General features: G+C 51.1%; 6 protein-coding genes and 1 non-coding gene across 7 annotated transcripts; 3 read left to right on the forward strand and 4 right to left on the reverse strand.

Moving 5' to 3' along the window:
* Nucleotides 1–40: 40 nt before the first annotated feature.
* Nucleotides 41–1,251, reverse strand: BDP55DRAFT_612871 (NmrA-like family protein; the record flags this gene model as incomplete). The annotated part of the gene is made up of 3 exons (XM_060571214.1): nt 41–187; nt 259–606; nt 658–1,251. The coding sequence occupies 3 exons, from the start codon at nt 1,249–1,251 to the stop codon at nt 110–112; spliced, it is 1,020 nt and encodes a 339-aa protein (XP_060428180.1). The 3' UTR covers nt 41–109.
* Nucleotides 1,252–2,230: 979 nt separating this feature from the next.
* On the forward strand, nt 2,231–3,576 carry BDP55DRAFT_694925 (methyltransferase; the record flags this gene model as incomplete). Its single annotated transcript, XM_060577407.1, has 3 exons — nt 2,231–2,443; nt 2,532–3,278; nt 3,340–3,576. 3 exons carry the CDS (start codon nt 2,231–2,233, stop codon nt 3,574–3,576), a joined length of 1,197 nt encoding a protein of 398 aa, XP_060428181.1.
* Nucleotides 3,577–4,919: 1,343 nt separating this feature from the next.
* Nucleotides 4,920–6,147, forward strand: BDP55DRAFT_694926 (methyltransferase; the record flags this gene model as incomplete). Its single annotated transcript, XM_060577408.1, has 3 exons — nt 4,920–5,790; nt 5,910–6,066; nt 6,117–6,147. 3 exons carry the CDS (start codon nt 4,920–4,922, stop codon nt 6,145–6,147), a joined length of 1,059 nt encoding a protein of 352 aa, XP_060428182.1.
* Nucleotides 6,148–10,387: 4,240 nt separating this feature from the next.
* Nucleotides 10,388–10,471, reverse strand: BDP55DRAFT_t209. The gene has a single exon. It is a non-coding gene; the product is annotated as a tRNA-Gln (tRNA).
* Nucleotides 10,472–10,811: 340 nt separating this feature from the next.
* On the reverse strand, nt 10,812–11,876 carry BDP55DRAFT_555134 (ferritin-like domain-containing protein; the record flags this gene model as incomplete). The annotated part of the gene is made up of 1 exon (XM_060569454.1): nt 10,812–11,876. The coding sequence occupies one exon, from the start codon at nt 11,874–11,876 to the stop codon at nt 10,812–10,814; it is 1,065 nt and encodes a 354-aa protein (XP_060428183.1).
* A 1,307-nt stretch (nt 11,877–13,183) lies between these two features.
* BDP55DRAFT_668059 (cytochrome P450 52A11) lies at nt 13,184–16,199 on the forward strand. The gene is made up of 6 exons (XM_060575209.1): nt 13,184–13,933; nt 14,061–14,281; nt 14,351–14,537; nt 14,593–15,114; nt 15,174–15,619; nt 15,679–16,199. Exons 1-6 carry the CDS (start codon nt 13,684–13,686, stop codon nt 15,748–15,750), a joined length of 1,698 nt encoding a protein of 565 aa, XP_060428184.1. The 5' UTR covers nt 13,184–13,683; the 3' UTR covers nt 15,751–16,199.
* Nucleotides 16,200–16,790: 591 nt separating this feature from the next.
* BDP55DRAFT_633381 (uncharacterized protein) lies at nt 16,791–17,651 on the reverse strand (the record flags this gene model as incomplete). The annotated part of the gene is made up of 1 exon (XM_060572545.1): nt 16,791–17,651. The coding sequence occupies one exon, from the start codon at nt 17,649–17,651 to the stop codon at nt 16,791–16,793; it is 861 nt and encodes a 286-aa protein (XP_060428185.1).
* Between the last annotated feature and the right edge of the window lie 118 nt (nt 17,652–17,769).

Raw genomic sequence — 17,769 nt, forward strand, 5'->3', positions numbered from 1 at the left:
TGCGATTCTCGTACTTCAAGTTGCTAATGGCCAGAGCTTTGGAGGGAATAGTATTGTTCAATTTAATCTATGTCTAGCTCGTCTCAGCATAACCAAGCTGTCATACCCATTATTTGTCTAATACAGAGGACCAGTCATTCTGTTTCGACCACTCTTCCCAAGTCGTCATGGGACAATCAACGCCAGTCTGAGTAGCAGTTAGTTCATTACGTACTCTCAAAATAGAAAGTCTCGTCCTTTGCGGGCTATGGCTCTCACCTTTCTGATATCAGCTGCAGTCAGCAGGTCCATGCCACCATCATAGCCTGGGTCTGAGGAATAGGAAAACATGTACGCGACTTCAAGGCCGGTGTCGCGCTCTCCAGTCGCCTCGATCATCTCTTCCGGTGTGATTTGCTTATAGTTTGCTTGTACTCCGTTCACCTTCGCCCATGTGTCGAGGAACTGGGGCCAAGTGGCAGTCGTTCCTTCAGCCATGTAAGCCTTGCCGGGAGACATCTGGGAAACGGCGTAGGTGAAGTTGCCCATATCATCGACGGGTGAGAAGTGCGGGACGGGCTTGTCGGGAGAGGTGGTGAACGCCATTGTGAATGTGCCATCGGGGTTCTGATGAAGTTTAAGAGATGTTCTTAGTTGAGCTTAGGGGAAGCTGCTCACCTTTCCGAAGTATGAGTTGGGAAGAATGTTGTAACTGGTGTAGAAGTAGCCTGTATGAATGCACGACATCTTTGCCGCAAGCTCGGGATACTTCTCATTCACGTAGCCAGGGAAGATCTCAGCCTTGGAGTCAAAATGATACAGCTCCTTGAACTTTCCACCACTGCACTTCTCAGCGTGACTGAGGGTCGAAACCAAAAATCCGTTATCGTCGAGCGATTCCACGGTCTTGGCCGCGGCGTCGACAATATTCCGTCCTTGGCGCAACTCTACATCATATGCAAACTTCCGGCAGGAGATGCCCTTCTCCTTCGCCTTGAAGCGACAGTCTGGCCGGAAGAAGGGCTCCCAGTAGTTTGTGACGCTGAAGATGACATTTGCACCCTGGAATGCTTCTTCGATGGATTCCACGTTTTCGAGGTCCGCGCTCACCAGCTCCACATCGGACCCGAGAGCGGCCAGGCCAGTAGCGGATGTGGAAGAAGTGTCGCGTGTGAGAGCGCGGACGCGGTAGCCTGCAGCCAGGAAGCGGCGGGCAACGGAACCACCTTGATTGCCCGTGGCTCCTACGACGACGATGAGTTTTTGGGCCATTGTCGTCGGTGTTGGTCCTTGGCGAAAGGATGCGAGGCGGTGAGTTGAGCGGTGGGATAGTAACGTGATGAAACCCGCGAGTGACTTTTGAGTTGAGGGTCTTGCTACATGTACTAATGTAGTAGTACCTAGTTCAAGCACCGAAAAAGCTTCTCGCTGGTGAGGATGAGACGAGTTTGCTGCAAGTCGTGAGTGGCTTGTAGAAGATTGTTGAGATCGCGGGACCAAATGAGGTCAAATTCTGCTTCCAAAAGCTTCAAAAGAAAATCATTGACCCCTCCACTGCGGCCCATTCCCCGCCGCTTTCGTGACAGGCCAGAAACATGCCGCTTCCCCTCGGCTCGAGCAGACACTAGTGTGAGATAAGTGTCACTAAAAAGGAGACTAAAATCAAGGTCACTAAGTCAGTCTCATACTTAAGCGATATACATGAGGTGATATCTTAGAGTTGATACGAAGGTGGAGTTCCTTGTCTCGCAGAACTCTTCACTTATTGGCTCACCCAACTGCCATGAAGCTCACAACGTGCTCACAAGCCTTACCGAACATGGCGATGGCGATCGGAAGCGGATACCATGGTGGGTTTGGCAGCTGAGAGGAAGGGGTCGTAACGTACGGGGGCGGCACGGACGTAGCGCTCGAAGCGGAATAGGGGACGACCCTGGCTGCTCATTGGCGTGATGATGAAGGGGGCTTTATGTGCAAGGCTTTTCCCAGAATTATTCTTCAGCTGGGTTCCCGGGCGATCCGCATTCATCCATCATTTCCCACCGTGGGGTGACATTTCACTCTGCTGCTTCTCCATTTCAAAGGGGGGTGGGCACTTAAAGTTTGGCCCTCGTCTGTTTCTCGAACAGAGTCAAATTGTCCAGGGGAAACGCGAAACCGTTGTTTTCCAAAACTGCCATCTTTTTTACTTCTCCCACCGGGAACAGACGGCTGACGGCTGACGGTCTGCCGATCCCGCGCTCCCTTTCCCATGACGTCGCGTCCGTCAACTACCGGCGGTTCCAGTACCGCGGACTCGGGACCGGACACCGGGACCCCCCTTAGTGCCGGTCCAGTCCAAACACCAACCCCTTTGACTAGCAGCACAGGAGCGACAACACCTCCCCGTGCCGTAGCCCCGACGAGCATCCAGTATTTGCTTAATCCGGCAGCAGATCAGACCTTGACACCGCTGCAAGTCGACGTAAGCCCATCATCGCCAGGTTCCCTCTCCCTTGAGACTAGAAGCAAGACCGTATGCACTAACGTTCCTTTGTACCCTCGTATTACAGACCGAGATTACAAACCCCGGCGAAGATCATGACTCGGCCTACGGCTCCGATGCTGGCAGCGCTTACACGGCCTCCATAGCATCCTCCATCTTTCACTACCAGTATGAGAACGGGCGGCGATACCACGCCTACCGGGAGGGACAGTACGTCCTTCCCAACGACGACCAAGAGCAAGAACGTCTCGACTTGCAACACCATATCTGGCGTCTCCTCCTCGGAGGCCAGCTCTACACCGCGCCGCTCCCCACTCCAGAGGATCCGGCGGCTTCTGGCATGAGGATCCTCGACCTCGGTACAGGGACCGGAATCTGGGCCATCGAGATGGCAGACGAATTTCCCACGGCTGACGTATATGGTGTCGATCTCTCGCCCATTCAGCCAGAATGGGTCCCTACGAACTGCAAGTTCCATGTGGATGACTACGAGGATGAGTGGACATACCGCGAGGAGGAACATTTCGACTACATCCACGGCCGCGCGCTTAGTGGAACATCTTCTGACTGGGCAAGGTTCTACGACCGTGTAATGGGTGGGCTGAAGCCGGGTGGATGGGTTGAAATGCAAGAATACGATGCATGGATCTTCAGTGATGATGACAGTTATGAGAGAGCACCATGGACAAAGGAATGGGTCCACAAGCTGGACGAAGCAAGTAAGATGTATGGGAAGCAAATCAACGTGGCAAGGCACCACAAGCAGTGGATGATCGATGCCGGCTTTGAGGATGTTCAGGAACTTGTTTACAGAGTAAGTGTCCTCAGCCACAATATACGCGCATGCCCTGAGAGAAATACTGACAAAGTTTTAGATACCCATCGGCCCGTGGGCGAAAGACCCAGCATTGAAGGAGCTTGGTCGCTGCGAACTCGTTCACATGCAAATGTCTGTCGACTCTCACACCCCGGCTTTGTTCACCAGAGTATTGAATTACTCTCACGACCAGGCCCGAGTGCTGATGGAGGGTGTCAAGCGAGAGTTCCGTAGCAAGGACTACAGACTCATCACAAGCTATCGGTTTGTCACCGGAAGAAAGCCGATGGCATAACAGCGACTGGCTGACATAATGATGTTCTCAATGTCTTGCTTCGTACAGCATTAATGAGCCGGTTGAGGAGTTGGAGTGACTTTTGTGGCGATGGCCATCTGCTAGCGTATCGTAGCCCATCTATCCACTGTTGGGCAAGAGCGCGTCTCTTGGAATGAGCATCGTATTCTCAAAGCAACATGAAGACGCTCGTTCAAGTGCCCTTCATCTATGTCACGCTGAAGGGTCAGTAATTCAATGAGATTGGTTATGACTAGAATCTGAGAATTAGGTGTGGGTGTTTAACGTACTTACCATTGAAGACTAACCTTTGAAGCAGTGAGTTGTTCAAATTGACCATTATTGACTGGTGCGAATGAATGCAATTGGCTTGACGCCAGTGCAATGAGGGTTTTGAGCCCTGTATTTGGAACCTCGAAGATTATTGTTCCTTCTTTCCTCCAGATACTTGAAGTGTGCGAAACTACAGCCCCGGGATTCTGATGGCACTGCGAGACAGGGCTGCCACCATCAGAGCAGCAATATGCATAGGAGATCGGTATGACGACCCAACTCACCAGTAAGCGAGAACCCGAAAACCCGGTCAATGTTTCTTTGACACAAGCATCTGTCTCTCCAAATTACCATATGGTCGGATCCGTCAAATCATTTCCTCGTAAGGCCCTAGTGCACGAAAAGAAGGGTTACATATCATGTTGTTCCAACCCGCCTTTTACGTTGTTATCCCGCAGGATGATCTTACCCGAACCAGGCGCATGTTGCGCTCGGCGCCATTCCATGATGCTCTAACAGCTTCTATATCGCGTACAACGACCTCGAACGCTCTTTCTCGGGCGGCCAATGCCTCGTCCAACACCTTCCAACAGTCGAGCAGTCAGGTCCCGATCCATGTACTCAAAGCCAACAGGAGAGCAAAGGGACCTTTGAGTCGCTGGACGTGGGCTGAACCCCTCGTTTCGATATGCAGGATGGTTGTTTGCCTGCCAGGGGTCATTCACAGCCAATCAAATCCCCGCATTTCCTTTCATTGTTGGTGCGAGTTGTCCTGTCAGATATCAAAAGCGTGTTGGCTCGCCGTTGGGCAACAGGAACGGACATTCCTCCGAAGTCTCCACGATTTCCGCCTTTCCATCGGTCCTCCCACCTCCATTGCGGAGTTCGTTCAACTTCACGTCCTGAGAGAAAAGGAAACAATCTTGCCATAATAGAGCCTTGCTCCCAAATATCCCGTTGTAGCCTTAATCGTTAATCTGTCGTTGCATTCGTCCACCCAAATTCCAGATTAGGCTCGTCAATCTCGAAGATACCCATCTATCGATCGTCTATCGCGCCGCCCATCAACCATGTCGGCCCCAGCGGCACCACAACCCTCAGCTTCCCTAGAAGCTGATGAAATACCTGACGACGTTTCTATGACGACATCTGTAGATGAAGAAAGCGAGCTTGAATCCGACGGCGAGGAATCGGACCTCGACTCGTCCCTAGGCGCCGAGGTGCAACCTTCCACCATGTCCTTGCGCAGTAGCATACTACGTTACCGAGAGGAAAATGGCCGCACATACCACGCCTACAAGGATGGCGCTTATCTCTTCCCAAACGACGACCTCGAACTCGACCGCTTAGACCTCCAGCATAATCTATGTCTCCTCACCCTCGGCGACAAGCTGCATCTGTCCCCGTTGAGTATAGACAGGCCGCCGCAACGGGTTTTAGACGTCGGCACCGGAACAGGGATCTGGGCGATCGACTTTGCGGACGAGAACCCCGGCTCGACCATCATTGGCGTGGATCTGAGCCCGGTGCAACCTTCGTATGTACCGCCCAACGTCTACTTCCAGATCGATGATATCGAAGAGGAACCTTGGTCGTTTTCGCAAAAGTTTGATTTTATCTACAGCCGGATGAACACGGGCGGGATCAGGGATTTTCCCAGGTTGTTCCGGCAGTCGTTCACAAATTTAAATCCGGGAGGCTGGTTCGAGTGCGCCGATGGAGCGCAAGCCATGTCTGATGATGGCACACTGACAAAAGAGTCAGCGTTGTATCAATGGAACCAGTTCCTCTTCCAAGGGACAGGAGAGCGGGGGACACCCTTTGGCGGAGCAACACATTACAAGCGACAACTTCGAGAGGCAGGATTCGTGAATGTAAAGGAAGTTATCTTCAAATGGCCGACAAACAGGTGGGCGAAACACCCAAGGCACAAGGAGCTTGGTAAGTAAACTAGACTCTACGTTACCTAGACCCTTTGGAGAGTGGTGTTTACTATCGCTGCTGTCGCATCGTGTTGCCTTTCAGCATTGAGAACGTTCGGACACTGACAATGTGGGTAGGTTCATGGAACCACGAGAATGTGATGATGGGGCTGGAGGGCCTCAGTGTTGGACTGTTCACCCGGGTCCTCGGATGGTCAAGAGAGAGCGTTGATGTTTTCCTTGCGGAAGTTCGGAATGACTTGAACAATACGGCGATTCATGCATACTGGCCAGTGTAGGTCTTAGGCCTTGAGTGTTCTGTGGAATTGTACTAACAACAACCAGTCATGTCGTATACGGACAAAAGCCATTATAGCGAAGGAACCGTATTTATCCATAACGATTTGCGACAAAGAAAAGTTTTCCACGCTCTTTCAGCTGGAGTGTGTCTTGATGGCATAGTTCCAGCTTTAAGCTCAATTTCTTAAAGCACATTTGTCTGTAAATACAGGTATATTACACGGATACTTCTTGCCGTCTATCAGTGTTCCTCCCAATCAGTACTAAGTAGTCAGACTGCGTAAATCAAGGATATCTCATGTGAAAACGCTTGTGGACCTAAAGTCCCGCTTGCTGCTCCAGTCAATACCGCTAACTCTCTGCGACTCATTTCAATAGGTGGGCGTGGGCCTCTACTCAATGAAAAGTGATGCGTAGCTGCCTCTTCCCTTCTCGCACCTCTGATATGAGTGGTTCAAGGGCGCTAGATGCGTTAGAATACCCCCGGATTTGAAGCGGTAGCGAAATAAGGACTTACGCATTCAACATACTAAGTACACCACACTCGTTAGCTTGCAACTCATCACTCGTTTTCAAGACATAAGTAAGGTACTTACACCTCTTCCTCCCAGGCAAGATTGGAGAACCGGGCCTCCGTTGACAGGGTACGAACAAGTTCGACGAATCTTAAACTCATTGGACGTCTGGATATTCTCGCCCTCTTGGCACTGTGTGGATATGGTGAGCAAAGGACAGGGTCAAGGCTCCAGAAACCTTACGCAGTATGTATGAGGCTGCAAGTCATTATTAGCGCTGTCCTCCAAAAATCGACTTCAGGATCTCAAACTTACATAGACTGAAGGGCACGTTGATCCCGCCGGCATGCCCCATCCGTAGTTGCAAACAGCAGCGTTGGAAGATGCTGCAAGGGCCACAATCACGGCGATGATGTACTTCATTGTTAGGTTTGGCGAAAGCTTGGATTATCGGAAAATGTGCTTTTGAGACTCGAAGGTTGCGAGATGGGAAGAAAATTATCGGATTTGTGATTCAAGAAATACCACAACGCGTTCAGTAAACTGGTTTTGCATCTCTTTTAATATTGATTGAGGCAGAAGATCATCATTCACACTTTCGTCTAATTAACTTAATTATATTACCGTGTTCATCAAACCGCAGGCCAAAGCGGCGGCCCCGAGTCAGTTGGCTGTAATGCTCGCTCTTTTGCCAATTTGCTTCGGTATCGGCAAGAACGGCCCGCCTACTCCGCAACGCGTTATCATTTACGCATATCTAGGGCTCAAGCAGCGTTGTGGAAAGAGCGTGATGACCGAGAATGCCGCAAAACCAGCTGTCCAACAGTCCAGTTATACCTACCTCAGTATCCGTCACAGACTACATCACACTAAACCAGCGGATTTCATAACGACTGGAGAACAGACACTTTGGGACGTCTAGTTAGACTAGAAACCGGCACAGCCTTCTTCATGCTCGCAACCATGTCTGACCCGCCGTCTTAGTACATGTCACGAAGACAGCAGAGAGGCCCGGCCGCCCGCTACCAAACAACGGATTGGCGTTCGTACACGCTTTTCGTGGATGATTTGCGTGACCATATTGTGTCGGTACAACTGGGTCTGCCAAGCGGCCATCGTAAGTCCAATTTGAACTTGGATTGGACCGGCAGAGGAATGCCCATCGCAGCCTCATTGGACTCTGTTTCCAACGAGTAAAATCAGCATCTGTTCTATGCATTGATATCCAAACCCCACCAATGAGAACTCGTTCGAGAATGTTCACTCAAACGATGATAAGAAACGGTAGTGTTAAGTTAAGCAGTTCCAATAGAAAGCTACGGGTCGTAGCCTTTGGCGCGGAGGTTCGAATTTAAGCCACGAGTTGGGTGACTGAACCCTAAGCCAATGGCAACATCGACGTTTGACTGAATGTCGCGACGTGGACGAAATAAGTATGGACGATTAAAGGCCAGTGGAGTCAGAATGAACAAGCTAATGTACTCCATACGGAGTAATAGATTCTTCAGCCTGCTCTGCTTGTCTGGGCATCACCACGATGTACCACTACGTTGTGGGAAATGCGTCTCCTGGGTCTTCGGAGCGGCCTAGGCTCTACTAAGTGCCCGGGAATGGAAAGAGCCCTACCGTGTTTTGGCTCAGGTCTGTCCGCACATGTCTTTACTATGGCTGTCTGATACGAACACTTCGGCAACATCGGGAACCAGCTGGAGCCGGCATGTTCGCGTAAAGAGGACCAATATTAACTCACTGATGCCTTGGAGACTCAGAAATTGAACTTAATGTTATCATTATTGCTATTCTCACTATTGCTGTGCAATGATATATATTTTATCGAAATTTTTAGCTGATTTGGATGCTTCCTTCTTATCTCCTCAATTATTAGGCGACATGAGACGCTGGTTGAACAGGTGTTTTCCGAGGTAAGAGTCGTCCCATCCAATCACTTCTACCGTGCACATCTTCTTAAGTCGATCGATAAATCGCGAGAATGTTTTCTCTCGCTCGTACCCCGGCTCGTCTCGCCTATACGCAACGTCAATGTTGATGACCAGTTTCTTTAGGAAAGGAAATGAGTAGGTTCCAAGTAGTTCAAGGCCCTTTGGCTCAGGGGAGCCGGTAGTCTGAGGACTCGTAGAGCATCAAAGTCAACAAAGCGGCTCCAATCACGGAGGAGACCATCTTCTATGAACGTTCCCGGATGCCATTCTAAGTGCAAGGTTCGCAATGACACACGGGGTTGCGGAAAGCATTGTTCTAGGTCCTCTACACCTTTCCAGGCGGCCTCGTCTAGGTCATAGAGGCCTTAGCCATGAGCATATGCCACATACACTTCCTTCAGCCCTGGAGCCATACTGGTAAGCGCCCGTATTGCAGCTATGTTGAGACGATTTGGAGAGGTGCAATCAATACTAAACCGGCATCTGAAGCTGCATCTGATGCTGTAAAGGCTCGGAGACTGTACCAGGTCAAGTTGGTACTTGTCAGAGCGTAAAGTCTGTAGCGAACGTAGGTTGAAAAGAAGTATATGAATTCTGCATGCAGGGTGGAATTGCTTTAAGGTATCAAGCAGTAAGGGAGAGAATTGAGTATGGCATGCGTAGAAGATGTCCGTCAGGTTAGACAGTTCCCTGACGAGCCCGGCCATCGATGACCAAGCTGAACAACTCTCATAGGTCGACCGAGGCTGGTAGCTGGCATAGTCAAACGGATAGCAAGTTCTGCATATGTACTCAATTTCTTCCGGCTCTCAGTAGCTCTCCTTCATCTTTCTCGCGAAGTCGTCTCCCATTACGGCAGCGTAAATGCGCCTCTGTTTCCACTCGGGCAGACGGTAACCCTAATGGGTCTGGGTCAATCGGAAGTCCTCCTCAAAGTCCTTTTCAATTGTTGGTTCTATGTCCTTGATGTAGATCCGGCGAACGTGAGACAAGACGCCGTTTCTGCGAAGCATTCGTTCGCAACTCAGGGCATCGAGGTGTAGGCTGTCCTAGGAGCCTGTGTTCATATCAGAACAGTCATATTCCCTGTATGGACAGTTATCTTCGCTTTCTGACCAGTTGTCCTCATTGTCTGAACAGCTATATTTGCTAACGGTGAAATTGATGGTGCGGACCAAGACACCGACTGCAGCATCGCGGCATGTCTTATTCACTGTAGATAGCGGAGCGAGACTCGCAGCGTGGTCGTCATAGTACAGAATCTCGCATATGTTGACCAGCAGCTCTCGCAGTAGGGTATCCAGATTCACTTGAGATGTTGCATCTTTACTGTTACAGCAAAATTGAATGTCTGATTGTTGCAAAGACGCCTCAAATGGATTGCGACGTTATGGATATGATATTTGTCTCAATAGAAGGCAATCTTTGTTTGGTGGAAAACTGACAGATTGGCGCTGAATCGTATGATCTTTCCACAGTACCAATCAGGAGTGGGCAGCACTTGGCCCAGCTGGGTTAGCCCCTGTAGCCTACTAAGCTTATCAAGTTACCTAGTAGTTACCGTCTGATCGCCACACCGTCAGAGACCAAGTCAAGTGCATGATCATCACTTGACGACTTACAAATACGCCGGGCACCCTGCGGAGGAAGTTGAACATTGACTGCCTCTCATTTAGACATAGCGTTGAAACAAGCGGGAGTCTGTATTCGCACAAGAGAAAGAGAGAGAGAGAGAGAGAGAGGAGGGGGGGGGGGGGGGGGGGGGGGGGGAGGCAGATATTCCACATAGCATTCAGGCATCACCGGACAAAAAAAGATCAACACGAGGCATGGTCAGTATCGCCAAAGACAAAAGTGAATGAGGTCCATCCAGGATTCGAACCTGGGCCTACGGAAGGTTCTGAAATTCAGAATCCGACGTCCTAACCAACTAGACTAATAGACCGAATCAAGCGAGATGAGTGCCCGCTGTTCCTGTGGGCTGCCGGAGCTCTTCCTCAGTCCAAATTTGGTGGGAGTCAAGCGAACTGCAACTCTAGCTGTGGTGGAGACGAGGACCACTAACCTGAGACTACTGGTAAGGCAGGCAATGAACTTTTCTTGATTAGATCAAGTCTGTCGAAGCTTTCTAAATCGATTAGGTTGCCGCCAAGCGGTAGATGACTTGGGTGACAGGATTTCAATGTTCGGATTGCCCCGGCTATGGGTTTCTGCTAAAGAGTCATGTTCTTATCACTAGTCTCTACACGATGATAATCCCAGGTCATTGGTATTTAGCTAAGTTTTCAAGCCAGAAGCAGACCAATGGTTGCTGGTTGTTGCAGTAAGATGCTAGGTCCAGCCACAACCGTATGCAATTCAGGAGCTCCTGGACAATCTGCCAACACGGCGATGATAATTCCCTTGGTCTCGAACTCGGCTGGAATTGTCACGTTGACAAGTTCCCCAGGTTCCCATCCTGATACATCAACCGAGACACTAGTATTTCCAACGGCGTGAAAGAAAACCGCGTAGTAGCTCTTTCCGTCGTCAAACTCTGGCTGATCAGCCGCGTTCGTAAAGTTGAACGATACATCGGCCCCCGGAGCAATAGATTTTGTCCCAGTCGCGGCTGACATGGCCGGAAGGTGCTGGTTCGGGCTGGGATACTCCGGATTCGTGGATGGACAACTTCCCGGCACGATGAAGGCATTTGTCAGGTCGAGAATCTCGTTGGCGTAGGGGAACACAGTATCGCTCGGTCCAGAGAACGGGTTCGCCCCCCAGACGTCCAGCAACGACCAGGTCTCATGCCTCGACTCTACTGTTGCGATAGCGACCATGGCGCCACGCGCGGCCTCGCTCTTAGGTTCTTGGACCAGACCGGTCAAGAAAGCCATGCTGGCGACTTCGAGGTACGTGGTCAATGCCAAGAAGCTCGTGGCGTCCACAAATGGATACTCGTACTTGCATGACCCCGGCTTGACACTAGTGTTGGAGATCTGGTTCTGGAAGATGCGCAGATGTCCCGCTTCGTTGTTACGGATCTCCGTGATGCGATCGTAGGTCGTGTTTGGGAAGCCAGCAGCGACAAAAGACGAAGTGTTGAAGGCTTCGACGCCCTGTTGGTAGAAGCTGAAGATAGCCCACTCGGCTGACAGAAGATTTTGCCAGACTTGGTCGTCTGGCCCCGGGTCCCCAGAAGCTGTAGGAAGGATCGGTGTAGTAATATTGCCCGGGAATGGAGGCGCTTTGCCCTTGTAGTCGCTGAAGAGAGTCGACTGTCCCGGGATGGGGCCGTATGTTCGATCGGCGAGTTTCTGTGCTTCCGGATCCGGCGTTGGTGCTGCTGTGGCAGACCAAGGTAGCATTGCGAGGCACGAGCCGAGGAGCATTGAGGAAATAGATGTCCGCATCATGGCTGATTGGGTGTGGTGAAGTTTAGGTCTAAGGTGTGAGAGCTGTCTTGAAATAGTTGAGTCTTCACTGCTATGGAAGATGCTACTAACTGCATGATGATCAAAGGAAGCATGCTGAATTTATACAACTTTCTCATTGAGCTCAAGGCAAAGGAAGTCGTTGTCTCCCAAATGGGTTCCGTACTTGCAAGTAAGATCTCTCCTCCAATTTGACGTCAAAGTCAATGTCTAAAGTGAGGATCTGACTTCCCGGTGTCAATTTTTGGAGTTGATTGGATTCCAATCCAAGAGGCAACGGTCTTAGACCCGTCAATACTAGCTGTAAACGGTTGTATTCTCGAGCCCAAGGCCGGGAGGCTGAATAACCTCGAGAAATGCTACTATTCGGGAAAGGTCTGACGACACGTCCAGGTCTAGCTGCAAGCTTAGGGTGCTAAGCCTTGCCAAGCTAGCGGTACGAACGCTGATCTGCTTTGCTCATCTCGGTCGGGCTCATTCGACTAGGGCTTATCTTCCGGCAAGCCGGCACACATGACGCAGGCAGACGGCGAAGTCGCGGTTCGGCCTCGGCCAAAGTTGCGGCACAGGTGTGTCAACAAGGGAGAGGTTAATGTGACGAACATGGGCGGCAGTGACTTTGGCCGCTGCCCATTTACCCCGCCATCTACGGAGTAGTGTCGCCCACTGCGTCTAATGCCTTCTCGCCATCGCCAGTTTCGCGTCGAACCCTAGCTCAACATGGTCCTGCAGCTCACAGACTATAAAGCTGGAGCACTGTCTTTCTGCATGTTCATCGTCTTGTTTCGCAATTAGAAATGATCCTCGTCGTCGTGCTTGCAAATCGAGTTCTTGTCTCTGGTTCATAATAGTGGAAGAGATCTTAAGCTTGTGAACACTCGGTTTCGCCCACTTCACGGGCCAATATCCCTTGGGGGAAACAGAGTGGATGGGGATCATGCAAAAAGGTCAAAGTTCTCCAGTTTTTCTCCAAGAACACGGGGAGATAAAAACACTGATTGGTAAGAAAGTGAGATTATCCCTGGCCAGAGGTTCTCCTCACGCTCGTGGCCCCATCCAGACTGTCACCCACTTGCTATCCGGTGGGATACGGGATTCCGCTGGGTGCTTACGTCGCCTATTGCGATCTACACAGAGTGACAACACCTCTCACTAAAGTGAAGTGGCCTCGGAGGTAGTGTCGGCTCCCCCACCACCGGATCAGATAAGATGCATCAGATTAGATAAATTGGATCTGATTCGAGGAGGTGCATCATGTACGAAGAGTTTTCAGTCTTGGCATTACGCTCAACTAACCGTGATTAGCTAGGGGCGGGCAGCATGAAATAGCTCGACCTTCCCCCAGTGGATGGTGATGGGCTGTTCCGCGCGCCCATCCAATCCACCCCGTCCTCCGGATGCCACACTACATGTAGTCTCACGGCCCGTCCTGGACGCTGAAGATTTGCTGAAGAGGGAAAATCTGCGGATCCCATTGCGACATTCCGTCATGGTGTACTTATAGCCTACCATACTTCGGTACGAGCAAGAAAAAATAGGTTTACAAGGGTGGTCAGCAGTATATACCGGCCGTTCCCAGCCCTTACAAAAATGGCGCACATCTTCGCGTGAGCGAAAGACTGAAAAGTTTTGGTGGTTTTGTTTTCTTCTATTCAGAAAACTACGCTTCGGTGTTCTCCCTCACGATCTAGAGGCTAGTTGAGGCGGTTTCCCCCCCCTCAACCTCCACGCAATCGCAAAGATGGCTCTCCTTAGCTTCGTCACGTCGCAGAACTTTGAAAAGCTCAGTGTTCTCCTCCAATGGAAGCTTCTCGTATTGGCCGCGATCCCCGTTGCTGTGGTGTACTACCTCAGACGGACAAAAGCCACCCCTGGTATCGACATCAAGCAGTACTCTCACTTCCCGCAGCCTGAAGAGGCTGACCCAGTGAGGGGTCATTGGCCGTGGATTGAGAAGTCCGCTGGTCTGGGTGATCCTCGAAGGGCTTTTGGTACGTTTGAATTCTAGGAAACCAGGGATGAAGAGGTCTCGGCAGCATTGCAGTTGAGTTGTGCTGCGGGCTTTTCTAGGTACGAGATGCAAGTCATACATGACGCTAATGCTTTGCGACCACGTAGACGAGATTCTGTACGAACAGGCCGAGAAGCTTGGATTCCCTCCCGTTCTGTTGGTAGACTGGCGCCCGATCGAAAAGTTCCTGATCCTGTTCATCCTCGACAACGATGTTGCTGAACAAGTCACCAAGCCCTCAAAGCAGTACAGCACCAGTGTGCCGAAGCACCCCGCCATCCAACATTTGGCTCCCTTGGTCGGCGCACGATCTCTCGTAACAACGGATGTAAGTCCATACCATGATGCTTTTGTGCTTGGGTGATACTGCGAGACTGACATTGCGCTTGCGCATCAGGGCGAGGAATGGAAAGGACTCCGAAAGAGAATTCTTCCCGGTTTTGCGCCTTCGCATCTTCTTGGTCTCGTGAAAGTCATCCTGGACAAGTCGGAGACCTTCATCGAGCTCATGGAACAGAAGGCCGCCACTGGCGAAGAGTTTACGATTGACGAGTACACCACAAACCTGGCTTTCGACGTTATAGGTGAGCCCAGAAGACACCCACAGAACTTGGAACGTATGCTCATGGATGATATTAGGCATTGTCACTTTCGATATGGATTTGAACGCTCAAATCGAAGGCAAGCAGAGCGAGGTGTTGCTGACATACCGCGCCCTGTCGCAAGCCTTCAACAAGCGTATCCCCGGCAAGAACTGGATGCGTGAATACTTCACCGAAAACGAACGCACCCTCAGACGCCTGGACAAGAAGCTCGACGGCATCCTCAAGGAAGAGATCAAGAAGCAGCACAAGGAGCTCTTGGCCGGCGCCGACACCGCATCCCGCAGTGTTGCCACCCTCAGTCTTCAGGGCATCGACGTCCTGACCCCCGAGATTCTCCAACAGACCAGCGACACTCTCCGCGGCTTCCTCTTTGCCGGCCACGACACGACGAGTATTCTCCTGCAATGGTGCTTCTACGAGCTTCATAGACGGCCGCAGTCGGCCAAGGATCTGAAGGATGAGCTCGACGAGGTGTTTGGCCCGGATCAGAGCCCTAAGTCTGTCATTGAGCAACTCAAGAGCCCCGAAGCTGGAAAGCTTCTGGCTCGCTTGCCTTGTAAGTTGAACCGTTTGGTTTCATCCATGCCTTGGATAGCCCAGCTGACAGCCGCGCAGACACCGACGCAGTCATCAAGGAAGCCTTGCGCCTGCACCCTCCCGGAACAACAGCCCGCGTCGCGCCCCAAGGATCCGGAACGACCCTGACCCTCCCCAACGGACAAAAGCTGGTCGTCGACGACCTCTGCGTGACCCCCAGAGCCTATATCATCCAGCGCGACCCTAAGATCTTTGGCGAGACTAAGGACGACTTCATGCCCGAGCGATGGCTCGGTGAGGAAGGCGCCAAGATCCCGGACAGCTCCTTCAGACCTTACGAGAGAGGACCCCGCCGGTGCACCGGATCCGAGCTCGCCAACTTGGAAGTGCGCATCATCCTGGCTTGCATCGCGAGATACTTTGAGTTTATCAAGGTTGGGCAGGGTGAGCTGGATTTGGATGAGAAGGGACAGTCTCAGCTTGACGAGAAGGGTTTCTACAAGACGAAGTCTGTAATGTTCTCTGTGAGTGAACCCACTACCCTTGCGTTTGAGACGAACTCCCATTGATATTTCTCCCACAGACTCACTTGGTCACCGCTAAGCCTGTCGACGGCATGAAGGTGAAGGTCCAGATCAAGGGACAACAGGCGTAATCTCTCTCACATGATACCACCACCAATGAACAGAACGCATATCCGGGATATGACGACCTGACGGTCTGACGCGATTGTCTAGACACGGCTGGTGGGGGATATTTGGGGCCGCGATGCCCCATTTCAAGCCCCATCTGCTCCGTGTCAAAGAGAATGCTTGACCCTGACGACGGTATGCTGGGATGCGACAAATGTATATAGACGTTAGGATGTTGAGGATAAGAAAGCTTGACTGGAAGGCCACCGTGTAGCATAAGATATCCCTGATCCGCTGCTCATTCGACTGTCGTCAAAGGAAGCATGATCACTAAACGTACGCTCTAGACCAACTTTTCCCGGGCGAACCCGTCATGGGTCCGGCACTTGAATTCACAGCTTGTTTCTCTCGCCTACCATCATACCATGTCACATAATTACGGAGGGGTTGGAGGGGTAGAGGGGCATTCTGCATGGGTCGTCCGTTGTCGGCGGGCTAGAGCGGGCTAATGCAAGTAAATGGGGTCGGCAACGTTTCCCATGTCGGGTCACTGCTTTTATGGAAAGTTATGCAGATCCCCTCGCTTATGATAGCAAACGACGTCGATAGCTTACTCAAGTTCTTCCACACAGTGCTTCCCAGGTAGGGGTCTTGATCATCCACTCATCGCATGAGCTTCGGGTTCATTTGCGAGTACAAGATAAGAAGTAAGACGACACCGTCCCTAATTGGTTCTAATGTATTTGATTTCTCGCATACTCGGAGAGTTTGCATCTGACTTTGCAATAGCAACTGAAACAGACAATGAATGTCTACTTGTACCTCAAGGGTAACCTCCGAGAATGGTGTCTTCTGACACTCCGTATAGTTTGCTCAGGGATCTGACCATCATTCAACCAAAGTGATCCTACCCTCCATTTAGACAACCTTGGATAGTCTTCACGACTCTCCTTTGTCTTCCGTAACTTCTCAACCCTTCTTCCAAATTCGTCACTTCCACTGGGTATCAAGCTTATCCAACAATGTCCATGCCTCTGGTCCCCAGAGACCACGGCTCAAGCCCCTACGCTATGCTCTCAATAGCTACGTCCAGCGCAATAGTGTGGTCCCCAAAGGCGTCATCCATAGGAACGCATTTGCAGACGCTGTTACCCCAATTGAAGATGGAAATGCCCTCCGAGTACGCTGGCATCAGTCCATCGAACTCGGGGAGACGGTCGTCCTTATTTCCAAAGATGGCGCCGATAGAAACGCAGCGACAGAGTTTGCTTCTCCAGGGGAATACGCCGGGGGTCCTGAACTTGGAGTCCCTGGTCGAAAGCTGGACGGGGTGAGTTTCGGGGGCGATGTCGTATCCGCCAGCGATGTCGTTCTCGCTGAGATCCGGCTTGACGGCTACTTCCTCATCGGATGACGTCTTCGTATCTTCTGCAAAGATTGTCGTATCAGTAAGGGGGGTTGACGGAATGTTTGGGCCGATTAAGGTCGGTAAGATAGACGATGTAGGTGACTCTACTTCGGCTGACATACTCATCTCTTCTGAGAAGTCAGAGGCGTCAGAAACAGAGGCTGACGAGGCAGGTGAAGTAGAGGCAATGGTAATAGTAGGTGAGATGGATGAGATGGTAGGTGTTGCCGCAGCATCAATGTCATCAATGACACTATTATCACTACTCGCAGTCCGCTTGACGATGATAACGTCCGTCTTAGGGAGTTCCTTGATGGTGATGGCATCTGAGCCGATGGTGGCGAGTAGACGCTTGAGGTCATCCAAGTCCTGTCGGAAGAACATCACGTCGCCTAGTTCCGCCTGTTTGGTGTTGGTGGTAGTAATATGGCCTTCTGGGTGCTCCTTGGCTTTCTCCGCTTTATCGAAGAAGCTTGGAAGAAGGAATCCAGCGGGAAGGAGGTTCTTGAGCTGCATTGTAGCGTTGGTGGTTGTTTGTCTTCAAGTTCTATAAGGACTTAGGAGTGGTTAATTGGACTGCTTGGTTTGAAGGCTTTGAAAAGTGTGATGTGTTTGGGGTACTGGGAATGTGATA

Source organism: Colletotrichum godetiae (assembly GCF_030913485.1).
Source record: "Colletotrichum godetiae strain CBS 193.32 chromosome Unknown BDP55scaffold_27, whole genome shotgun sequence".
Classification (NCBI taxonomy): domain Eukaryota; kingdom Fungi; phylum Ascomycota; class Sordariomycetes; order Glomerellales; family Glomerellaceae; genus Colletotrichum; species Colletotrichum godetiae.